This window comes from Heterodontus francisci, chromosome 35, assembly GCF_036365525.1.
Source record: "Heterodontus francisci isolate sHetFra1 chromosome 35, sHetFra1.hap1, whole genome shotgun sequence".
Lineage (NCBI taxonomy): Eukaryota > Metazoa > Chordata > Chondrichthyes > Heterodontiformes > Heterodontidae > Heterodontus > Heterodontus francisci.
Genome location: NC_090405.1, coordinates 37,486,976 through 37,499,063, shown reverse-complemented (window position 1 = coordinate 37,499,063; position 12,088 = coordinate 37,486,976). Strand labels below are relative to the sequence as shown.

Genomic DNA, 12,088 nt, shown 5'->3' with positions numbered 1-12,088 from the left:
TTAAAACCAATACCCAAATTGAGGGAGAGAAAAATCAAAAGAAATCATTTACCTGTTTTTCTGTGATGTTACACTGGGTTTGATGGAAAAAAAAAAATCAGTCTGTCAGCTTCCAATCCAACCCCAGCTCAGTGCTGGTCTAGTAGCTCCTCTGCTGGTCTTGGAGGCAAGACAGACACTGCCAGCTTTCTTCAAATCCTAGCTCAGCTGAGTTTAAAATAGAGAGTGGTTGACTCTATATAGTAGGCAGGTGTGCTTGGTGTCTGAACAGCAGGAAGTCTTGCATGATCAGATCATAAAATACATTCTGTAGCCATTTTAAAGCCCTTATGCAATCCAAGTGTTGGTACCATCAGTAGCTTCCTGCTTGAAAAATTTAGTTTCCAGCTTGCAGTTAAACAAAATGCAGCATTTATTACTTTGAATAGAAATGAGATTGTGGTGGGTACTGTGAGCCATTTCCAATGTGGCAAAGCTAAGAGGTCTTGTGGCACACTATTCCACTCATACTATGCACCAAGATGCAAGCTTTCAATGAGATTTTGCTGTTAATATGAAGTGTTGCTAAGTATGTACTGGTTTAATGCTGGGTCATACAATGACTGTGGCTCACATACCAAAGTGATTGCTAAACAAGGTAACCAAAGCTAACTTGGTGCTGTAGAGGATCTGATGACACTGTGGATCGACTGGATATTTTGCCAGGCTGTTTAATGGAAGAGTCTGGTGCTTTTCAAAATTCAGGTGCAATTAAGTGGCTGCAACAAGAAGTAATCAGATCCATAATTAGTACTACCAAAAGTCAGCATTTCAAACAGTCATCACGTCAAGCATTGATCTTGGACATTGCCCTTTAGAAGTTGCTGGGAGTCACAGAGGCATCAGACCTGCAAGGAAACAGCCCAGAGCTGGAGCCCATAAATTGGGACAAAGGCTCGAGTCAGAAAGGCACACATCAGAAGCTCCCTGCAATCAGCCCGCAGAGGGTTTGGAAAAGAATCAGTGATCCCACAAAGTCATCAGCTGTAAAGAGCTTGACACAGATACCAACCAGACACTTGCACTATTCAATTTTTTTTTTTGGAAAGGTAGGTTAATAATTGGATAATAGAAAAACTAAGAAAGGTACAAGCTTTTTTCTTGAACTCAAGTATCTCCTTATACACAGAAGGAGCTGACTAGCAAGTAATGTTACTTTCTAGTCTCCAGTTTAAAGTAAATAATCTGAAAACAAGCTGAAGGCATGGCAGGACAAGTTGGCTGTGTGGAATGCCCTTCCTATGACATGTACAGAGTTGTGGACACTTCATGTGGCCTAGACAATCACACGTGCAGGAAGTGTCTCCAACTGCAAAAACTTGAGCTCTGCATTTTGGAACTCGAGCAGAGGTTGAAGTCACTGCAGTGCATCCACAAAAGTGAAAACAACGTGGATAGCATGTTTAACAAAGTGGTCACATCACAGATTAAAAGCGTGCTAACAGAAGGGGAAAATGGGTGACAGCTAGGCAGTCTAGAAAAATATGGAGGTAGTGCAGGGGTCCAGAGTGTCTCATACTCACTAGCCAGTTTTCCATTTTGGATACTGGTGAGGATAAATGGTCAGAGGAATGTAACAAGAGATAAGTTTATGACACCACAAGTGGCTCCGCTGCACTGTTAGGGGAAAAAAGTGCAAGGGCAATAGTGGTAGGCAATTTGATAGTTAAGGGGGGAACAGACAGGTGTTTGTGGCCATAGATGTGACTCCGTATGTTGCCTCCCTGGTACCAGGGGTCAAGGATTTCATGGAACAGCTGCAGGACATTCTTTCGAGAGAGAGTCAGCCATAAGTCATGGCCCACATTGGCACCAATGACAGGTAGAAAGACGGATGAGGTCCTGAAAGCAGAATTGAGAGGGCTAGGAAGGAGATTGAAAAGCAGGACATCTAAGGCAGTAACCTCAGGATTATTCCCAGTACAATGTGAGTATCAAAACAGGAAGATTCAGTGAAATATTATGTAGGAGGGCTTTAGATTCCTGGGGAATTGGGACTGTACAACTTAGAAGGATTACACCTCAACAGGACTGGGGAGATATGCTAGCACAGTTGGGGAGGGTTTAAACTAGCTTGTCAGGGGTTTGGGAACCTGAAAGGGAATCCAGATAGAAAAACCAAAGCTCTTTTTTCTTTTTTGCCTGTCCTTCCTAAACATCAAATATCTTGGTTATGGGAAATAGAAAAACTGAAAGTGGAAAGCAGCAAAAAAAAAAAAAAATGCTAGAACCAACCAAGGTCAAAATACAGACCAAGTGTTAAAAGGGCAGAATTAAAAGCACTATGAACGCATGCAGCATTCGCAACAAGGTAGGTGAGTTCATGGCACAGGTACAAGCAAATGGGTATAATTTAATTGCCATTACTGAGACGTGACTGCAGGGTAACCAAGACTGGGAACTGAATATTAAAGGATATTTGACATTTAGGAAGGACAGACAAAAAAGGAAAAAGGATGGAATCTATGCATTGAGAGAGGGTCTTTCATCATAACAGGATATAGAATCGGTTTAGGTGGAGATAAATAGCAAGGGGCAACAATTATTGATGAGTAGTGGTAATTTAGGGCATGCTATAAATCAGGAAATTAGAAGTGCATGTAGCAAGGGTAATGCAGTAATCATGGGTGATTTCAATCTATGTATAGACTGGGTAAATCTAATGAGCACCAATGCAGTGGAAAAAATTCCTGGAATGTGTCAGATAGTTTTCTGCAGCAATATGTTGAGGAACCAACTAGGGAACAAGCCATTTTGGACGTAGTATTATGCAATGAGAAAGGGCTAATAAATAATTTGGTGGTAAAAGAACCTTTAGGGAAAAAAAGTGACCACAGTATAATAGAATTTTCTGTTCTTTATTGGCCTCCTTGTCTTGAGAAACAATGGGTAAGTGCCTAGAGGTGGTCAGCGGTTTGTGAAGCAGTGCCTGGAGTGGCTATAAAGGCCAATTCTAGAGTGACAGACTCTTCCACAGGCCCTGCAGATTAAAATTGGTTGCCGGCGCTGTTACAGTCGGCTCTCTCCTTGTGCTTCTGTCTTTTTCCCTGCCAACTGCGAAGTCTCTTCGACTCGCTACAGCTCTGGTGATCACTGGCAACTGACTCGCACGACTTGCGATCAATGTCACAGGACCTCGTGTCATGTTTGCAGACGTCTTTAAAGTGGAGACATGGGCAGCCACTGGGTCCGATACCAGTGACAAGCTCGCTGTACAATGCATCCTTGGGGATCAATCTGAAGTTTAATCTGAAATTAGGGTCTTAAATCTAAAGGGCAATTATGAAGCTATGAGGAACAAGTTAGCTGTGGTGGATTAGAAAAATACATTAAAAGGTTGGACAGTAGATAGACAAAGAATTAATGCATTTTTTTTTTGAAAAACATTCCTTTAAGGCAAAAGATCTCAATAGGGAAAGTGAGTCAGCCATGGCTAACAAAGGAAGTTAAAGATAGCATTAGATCAAAGGGAGAGGCTTATAAAGTTGCCAAAAAAAGTTGTAAGCCAGAGGATTGGGAGAATTTTAGAATCCAGCAAGGGAGGGCCAAGAAACAGATAGAGAATAGAATATGAATGTAAATTAGTAAAAAAGATTGTAAAAGCTTCTATAGGTATGTAAAAAGGAAAAAGTTAGCAAAGACAAATGTGGGTCCATTACAGGCAGAGACAAAGAATTTATAATGGGAAATAGAGAAATAGCAGAGAAGCTTAATTATTTATTTAGAGATACAGCACTGAAACAGACCTTCAGCCCACCGAGTCTGTGCTGACCAACAACCACCCATTTATACTAACCCTACAGTAATCCCATATTCCCTACCACTTACCTACACTAGGGGCAATTTACAACTGCCAATTTACATATCACCTGCAAGTCATTGGCTGTGGGAGGAAACCGGAGCACACGGCGAAAACCCACGCGGTCACAGGGAGAACTTGCAAACTCCGCACAGGCAGTACCCAGAATCAAACCCGGGTCCCTGGAGCTGTGAGGCTGCAGTGCTAAATTAGTATTCATCTTCATGGAAGAAAAATCTGAAATAATTGAGATTCAAGGGTCTAGTGAGAATGAGGAACTGAAAGAAATTAGGATTAATAAAACACTAGTATTGGAGAAATTAATGGGACTGAAAGTTGACAAATCCCCAGGACCCAATGATCTTCACTTCAATGTTGGAAGAGATGGCTACAGAGATAGTGGATGCATTGATCATCTTTCAAAAAATTGTATAAATTGTGCAATGGTGCCTGGAGATTGGAAGATGGCAAATGTGACCCCACTGTTTAAAAGGGGGGGGGGGGGGGGGGGAGAAAAAAAAAAAAGAGAAAAATAAACAGGGAACTACAGACCTGTTAGCCTGACGTCAATAGTAGGGAAGATACTAGAAGCTGTTAGAAAGGATGCGATTACTGGATACTTAGAAAACAATGGCTAGAGTCAACATGGATTTACGAAGGGAAAAACAAACATTAACAAACTGGTTAGATTTTTTTTTTAGAGGATTTAACTAGCAGAGTGGATAAGGGGGAAACCAGTAGATGTGGTATATTTGGACTTTCAGAAGGCTTCTGATGAAGTCCCACATAGGTTATTACACAAAATTAGAGAGAGCATGGTATTAGGAGTAATATACTAGCATAGACTGATGATTGGGTAACATGCAGAAAATAGTAGGAATTAATGGCTCAGGTTGGCAGGCTTCGACCAGTGGGGTACTGTAAGGATGAGTGCTTGGGCCCCAGCTGTTCACAATCTATATCAATGATTTGGGGATGAATGGTAATATTTCAAGTTTTCAGATGACAAAACTAGATAGGAATGCAAGTTGTGAGGATGCAGAGGCTTTGAGGTGAATTGTACAGGCTAAGTGAATGGGTAAGAACATGGCAGATGGAATATAATGTGAATAAGTGAGGTTATCCACTTTGGTAGGAGGAACAGAGGTGCAGAGTATTTCTTAAATAGGGAGAGATTAGTAAGTATTGATGTCCAAAGGGATCTAGGTGTCCTTGTTCATAAGTCACTGAAAGCTAGCATGCAATTAGGAAGGCTAAACAGCAGGTTAGACTTTATCACAAAAAAAGATTGCGATACAGGGAGTGCAGTGGAGTTTCACCAGACTGATACCTGGAATGGTGGGGTGGCCCTATGAGGAGAGATTGAGGAGACTGGGCCTGTATTCTCTAGAGTTTAGATGAGAGACAATCTCAAAACTTAAATTCTTGAAGGGTCAGACAGGGTAGATGCAGAAAGGATATTTCTTTCCCCTGGCTGTGGGGTCTAAAGCCAGGGGACACAATCTCAGAATAAAGAGCAAGCCAAGAGTAAATTTCTTCACCCGGTGGTGAATTTTTGAAATTCACTGCCTAGAGTGGGGGCAAGGGGGAAGTTAAGTCACTGAGTAAGTTCAAGACAGATCGATAGATTTCTAGTTGCTAATCATGTCAAGGGCTGTGGGGATAGTGCAGAAATATGGCACTGAGGTAGACAATCAGCCATGATCTAGAATGGTAGAGCAGGCTCAAAGGGCTAAATGACCTACTCCTGTTCTCATGTTCCTAGAACAGCCAAACAAATGATCCAACTGCACTCAGGAGTGCCTAGTGGTCATTGTACTGGTCTTTGGGAAATTTTGGCAGGTACTGGTCAAGGTCACGTCTACCTATATAGTTCCACCCTCCCACCTCTAGTTTTCCCCACATTTGGCACCCATTCCAGCTCCTTCCATAGTTAGGAATCTTCAAATGTCCTTCCCTTCTGTCATGTTATTGCAACTGGATATACCCAATTTTTTCCCTAGCTGATATGCAATATGCTCCTTCATTCTGTACCAGGAGCATCAGCCTTTACAGGTTACAATCTAGTTCAATCAGCATATGACATGTTGCATTTCATCTTCACGTCCGATGAGTCTTCTGCAGGGACACTGGAAAGCTGAAGAGTGTACTGATCAGATTTTCAGCAGGTTATTGGAGAAAAAATTGGCATGGAGATGTTTTGTACACATCAAGCAAACATAATATGGAATGACAGCACTTAGAAGTTGCAGGAACATTTGAGTTAACAGCAACAAGCATATCTGATCCAGTGGTTTGAAAACATGAATCCATCAAGCTTAATTTCAACACAATACCCCAATGAGTACTGTAAAGAACATTTCGATAATTGAGAACATGGGAAGCAAATATAAAAATAAAGCAAACATCAGAGTACAAGGGCAATCAACCTTGGACATGCAGATACTTAATTTTTGCTGGATCCTTGATTAACAAGAACAGGATAATGAAAAGTACATCATTCTCCCAATATGCAGCAAGTGAAAGGATGAAGTTTGGGGCGGCAGTGGCGCACTGGTTAGCACCGCAGCCTCACAGATCCAGCGACCCCGGATCAGTTCTGGGTACTGCCTATGTGGAGTTTGCAAGTTCTCCCTGTGACTGCGTGGGTTTCCGCTGGGTGCTCCGGTTTCTTCCCACAGCCAAAGACTTGCAGGTTTGTAAATTGCCCCTAGTGTAGGTAGGTGGTAGGAGAATTGTGGGGATAAGGTAGGGAAAATGGGATTAATGTAGGATTAGTATAAATGGGTGATTGGTGGTCAGCTGAAGGGCCCGTTTCAGTGCTGTATCACGAGGACTTCATGTACCTTAACATTTTCATTTCCTTCCACCCCTCCCCCCCCACCACCCCAAACTAAATAGGGATTAACTGCTCCTCTGCAGTCAATTTTTGAAGATTTTGAAACACCATCTTGAAAAGTGACTTACTGGTACAATATGGGTTACTTGAGGTTGCAACAGCTGCAGTTTTATGGAGAACTTAACTGTACAGACTGATAACGGAGGAAACATATGCTGACCATAGCACCAATATGCTTCACCTTAAAAACAAAAAAGCTTTGATGAATCAGAACAAATTTTAAAATGAGAAATTGCACTGAAGTTCATTACACCACTGATCAATGGTAGCAATTCTCACTTCTGAACAAATTTTGGTACCTTTATTGCTATCCTAAGACGACATCATTTGACGTCAATAAGCCAAACTTGAGAAGTTACAAGTAGCTAGATACACTCATCCTTCCAATAGTTGCTAGCTAGTAGCATCCTAGCTGTTTTATTCTAGGGCTGATATGGCTCTTGTTGCCATTTTAAACTATGCACACTTGAGACTGTTCAGCAGCAGAATGAAATTTACCCCATCAAGCCCAGTGACAGAAGTCAACCTGAATGCCAGAACACCATCAGAAAACAAACAAACATTCAGTACAACTGATGGAGCTGAAGTGTGTATGACAAGTCCTGAAACCATAAATGACTAACCTGCATTTGAATGCAAGTGTCCACCCAGCTAGCCAAAATACTGAATATTGACAACTCTAGTTAACTATGGAGTGAGGATGGCTTTGAATCCCTCAGGACTTTCTGCCAAATGCCACTGGAACAGTCAAACGTGGTGGAATCAGTTTCCATCACCTTTTGGTGAAGTTACAGTAGCGTCAGAAAATTAAGTCTCAATATGTAACTAGAAGTTCCAGTAACACTACCAATTCAGGTTGACTCAGCTGGATTCAGTTTCCTAAACAGCACAAGTACAGATATCACCTTGAAAGGAGGCACAATAATAGATTTACATACAAGGATACACAGCTCATTTTCCCCACAATGCATTAACAAAATCTTACAGCATGTTGTAACCATTTCAAAGTGACTCTCCATTGTGTCGCTTTCAATCTATTTGGGTTTAAAAGAATTTCACTATCCTTTTGGCTAGTGCCTGGAAAGTAAACTAAAGATATACCCTGTCCAACTGCTGAGGCATCATCCCATGCAGCAACAGCAAAGAACTCACGCTGCTCTGTGAAGACTCAAGATTACACCAATCTCCAACGCAAACCTAATGGCAATTTCAGTTCGCAACACAAATTTTGTTCAACAACCCCTACCCAACACTGGTTTATCCAGTCGAGTAGTTGGATGACATTATACATCTAAGTTTAGAAACTCACAGCTATATTTCGTCAAAAAGGCCCAAAACAGCAGCTCTATTCCAAATAATCTTTCAATCTGTCAAATTCATCAATATCCATTTGGCATCCTAAAAACATTTTCTTTTTAAGAGATTAAAATCCAGAATTTAAGATTAGCAATTCATACTGAAAGTGTTGGAACATTACAAACTTATACAGCATTACTAACCAAATCTAATGTAGTAAGTCACAAATAGCCTTAAAAATCCAAGTAAAAAAATCAAGTGACTCTTTTTATATAAACACATTTTATGAAGTTACACTATTGGCAGTAGCTGAACTACAATGGGTGACATTAGGTGAATTGTAATACCTACTAAAGGTTAAATAAAAAAAAGTTAAATTCTTGCTGTGCATTTTCTCACAAACTTACCACTTCAGTCAGTCATTACAAGTAGTGTTCAACTAACAGTTGAGTTAGAAACAAGTGAAGCCCCACTACCAGGATAAGCCATTGCTACCAGTTGGACTATACATGGGAGTAAATTTCAGTACTAGCCCCTTTGTAAAGCCTCAATTGCAATTTATTTTAATTTACAAGTATGATTTACTCAAGTGTATAGTTTCATTTGAAAACAAACTTTAGCATCTTCAGTAAATTCTGTCAAGATTGGCTCACTGCACCAGTACCAAAATGTGGAAATGCAACATCTCGGTTGGTGTATAGAATTGGCTTCATTACATTTCCATGTTTTTAACTATTGAACTATACTATACTCAACATAGAAGGAAATTTTACAAGTTACAGGCTTTTTTTTTTAAGCTTTACAGCAAGTCTTGCAAAGAGAAACATTCCTTATGTTGCTCCAATATCACAGCTTCCATAAAAACACCATCTCTACCACAAGAGAATAGTTGAGGCCAATAGCATAGATGTATTTAAAGGGGAAGCAAGATAAACAAGCAAGAAATAGGTTATGCTGATAGGGTGTATAGTAGAATAGCAGGAGGCTCATGCCAAGTATAAACACCAGCATCTACCAGTTGTGTCAAATGGCCTGTTTTTGTTTTGTACATGCTATATGTAATTTTATGTATTGTCACTTGGGGCAGCAGGCAGTGTGAACAGCCTTCAAACAAGTCATAGGTTCATTAGTGTCAACTGGAGTATTCTGGGCACTTGAAGGATGTTAAGGCATTAAGAGAGGGTACAGAAAAGATTTACAAGGATGGTTCCAGGGATGAGGGACTTCAGTTATGTAGGTAGATTGGAGAAGCTGGGGCTGTTCTCCTTATGAGAGAGAATTAAGAGGCAATAATAAGTGCTCAAAATCATGGGGGGGGGGGGGGGGGGAGGAGTCCGGACAAAGATAGGAAGAAAAGGTTTCGACTGGCAGAAGGGGCAAGAACCAGAGGACATTGATTCTTTTGCTATTCGGCTTAAAATCAAAGGAGACATGAGGAAAAATTTTGTTTTAAACAGTGAGAGGTTAGGATCTGGACTGCACTACCTGCGTGGTGGAGGCAGATTCAATCATGGCTTTCAAGAGGGAATTGGTTAATTATCTAAAGAACAAAAAAAATTGCAGGGCTATGGGGAAAGGGACTAGCTGAGTTACTCTAACAGCCAGCACAGACAACAGGCTGAATGGCCTCCTTCTGTGCTGTGTAACCATTCTATGGTTACCAGCATAATGCACTCCCAGACTAAAAGGTTTGGACCAATTTCTGACTGTTCAATTAAAGTGTAGTTAAATCTAGAATGGACTGCTGAGAAGCTAACTGTGACACTGGACATTTGAGCAGCCAACACCTGCAGTCCCTACACACTTCCCTCATTTATATTTTTTTAAAAAAAGCACCTTATAGCAAGGTCATTTGTACGTGGCAATCATGTGACTTCCATCACTATTAAATCAGCCTTTAAATGCACCATAAAGGACCCATTTTGTCAGGCTTCTAGAAAAATCTAATCTTTTTTTTAAAAAGGATTTATTTTACTCCAATATCATTCGCACTTTACTTAAAATGAAAGGCATTCTCTCTCAATCTTCACTATTTGTTCCCTATGGGTACAAGTAGACTAGTGGATGAGGAACGATAATGAACAAGATAACATTTGAATGGGGTGAGTTACTGTTAGAAGAACAGATATGGGTATTTAATATAAATTAAAATCTTCATCTTTCCAGTAACAATGCCATAGGAAAGTTTTACTGAAAAATTTCTGAAGTTAGGGATTAAGTGTTTGAATTTGGCATGCATCCAGCTTCAGACAGGAGGAAAGCACAGAGATGTTCCTCTGATATACAGTATCGTGGCTTGGTCAGACATTTTCTTTAAGTCAGAAATTAGGCCAGACAGATCAGAATTTCAACCATGTACTAGTTTACAAATTAGCTCATTAGATCAAGTTTTGTACCCATTTTTCAGATTACCAATTTTACAATGAAACTTCAATATGCAAAACAATGTTATTCTATTTGGATCACAAAAGGGTCCAATTTTAAGAGTGGGTAACTAAGATACCTGATCAATGTCAAGAAGCAATTTAAAAGCACACGTCCACAGGGAACATGTGTAGGCCACATAATAAATAGCCACACTAGATTACGATCACTATGCAAACACCTGGGAGTTCTCCCAATGCCTTGGCCAGGATTCACTCATCACCATCAAAAAAAACCGAACCATATATTTATTCCCATTCTGGAACCTTGCTGTGAACAAACTAGCCACCATTTTGTCTACATAGCCACAACCACAGGTCAAAAGTTGTGCAATGAATGCAAAGCACATAGTATTAAAATGGCTCATGACAAACCTACAATGATACTAAAACAGAACAACTGATTGTACTAGAGGCCAAATTTAAATTAGCATCATGTAAAATAGAACTGGAACAAAATCTCAATTGCAATAAAAATATTAATGCCAAAAACCATTACTGACATTCAGAATAAAGTAGATCATCTAGTTAGAAAATAGAGAGACAAACGTCAGAAAAATGGTTGTTTCATCCCACCCACATCCACAAAACAATTCCTGCTGCACTAGAACATCTACCATATGTTCTGGTCTGGCAATGCCTTAACTTTAAAATTCTCAAATAAAAAGCAGAATACAGCAGATGCTGGAAATCTGAAATAAAAACAGTGCTGGAAATACTCAGCAGGTCTGGCAGCATCTATGGAGAGAGAAGCAGAGCTAACGTTTAAAGTCTGTGACCTTTCATCAGAACTGGGTTCTCTCCACAGATGCTGCCAGACCTGCAGAGTATTTCCAGCACTGTTTTTATTTCAGATTCTCAGTTTTCAAATCCCTCCATTGCTTTATCCCACCCTACACCTCTCAGATCTCTGCACTTCTCCAATTCTCATTTCTTGCACATCCTTGGGAAGTCCTGTCAACAGCTGCCTAGGCTCCAAGCTCTGGCAATCCTTGCCCAAACTTCTCCACCCGCCTATAAAAAGGTGTTCCTTAAAACCTACCACTTTGACCAAGCTTTGGGTCATCTATTCGAATATCCCTTGAGGCGGTTAAAATTTGTTGGTCTACTCCTGGTCTTCAATCTGTAAGTGCCTAGGGATGTTCTACTTCATTAAAGAAAGTTGTTTAATATCTAGATCGAAGATATCCAAATTTAGGCTGTCATTTTCATCATTTGCACAAGTTTTTTCCAAAGCCCTGCACCCACTAGTAACGACTATGCAGAGATTTCTACCATCATTCCTGCCATCAACTCCATTACCTCCCACATTCTCCCTTCGGCCCTTGGTGATGGGAGTAGTGCAGACTCCTGTGAAATCCAGAGAGTTGTCTAACATAGCGTTTATTCTGCGGAAGATGTCAGCATTACTGCAGGTAGACAAGGCTGGGTTTCTGTAGAACGGGGCACATTCCAACAATCCTGCCCCCGGCCACTCTCGTCGTTCTGAAGAAATCAAGTTTGATGAAAAGCAGTACGGCAAAGTTAAAAGTATGACTCCATTCCACAAATGGAAAACTTTACCACTCAAAAACCTCAAACAACTGGAAAAACTAAAGCCAAAATAAAAATTGAATACAGGAATCCTCCTTA

At 40.5% G+C, this 12,088-nt stretch overlaps 1 protein-coding gene across 5 annotated transcripts in view; it reads right to left on the bottom strand.

The window, feature by feature from the left end:
- The window catches only part of LOC137350619 (cytoplasmic polyadenylation element-binding protein 1-like), a 79,549-nt gene extending 67,634 nt beyond the window's left edge, over positions 1-11,915 (bottom strand). For 3 of the 5 annotated variants that reach the window (XM_068015366.1, XM_068015361.1, XM_068015362.1), the window contains exon 1: positions 11,759-11,915. In XM_068015366.1, the coding sequence (XP_067871467.1) occupies positions 11,759-11,834 (76 nt within the window). In that variant the 5' untranslated portion in view covers positions 11,835-11,915. Of the gene's footprint in view, positions 1-52; positions 159-11,498; positions 11,575-11,758 lie in introns of those variants that run through there. The other 2 variants (XM_068015363.1, XM_068015365.1) reach the window with 2 other exon arrangements.
- Between the last annotated feature and the right edge of the window lie 173 nt (positions 11,916-12,088).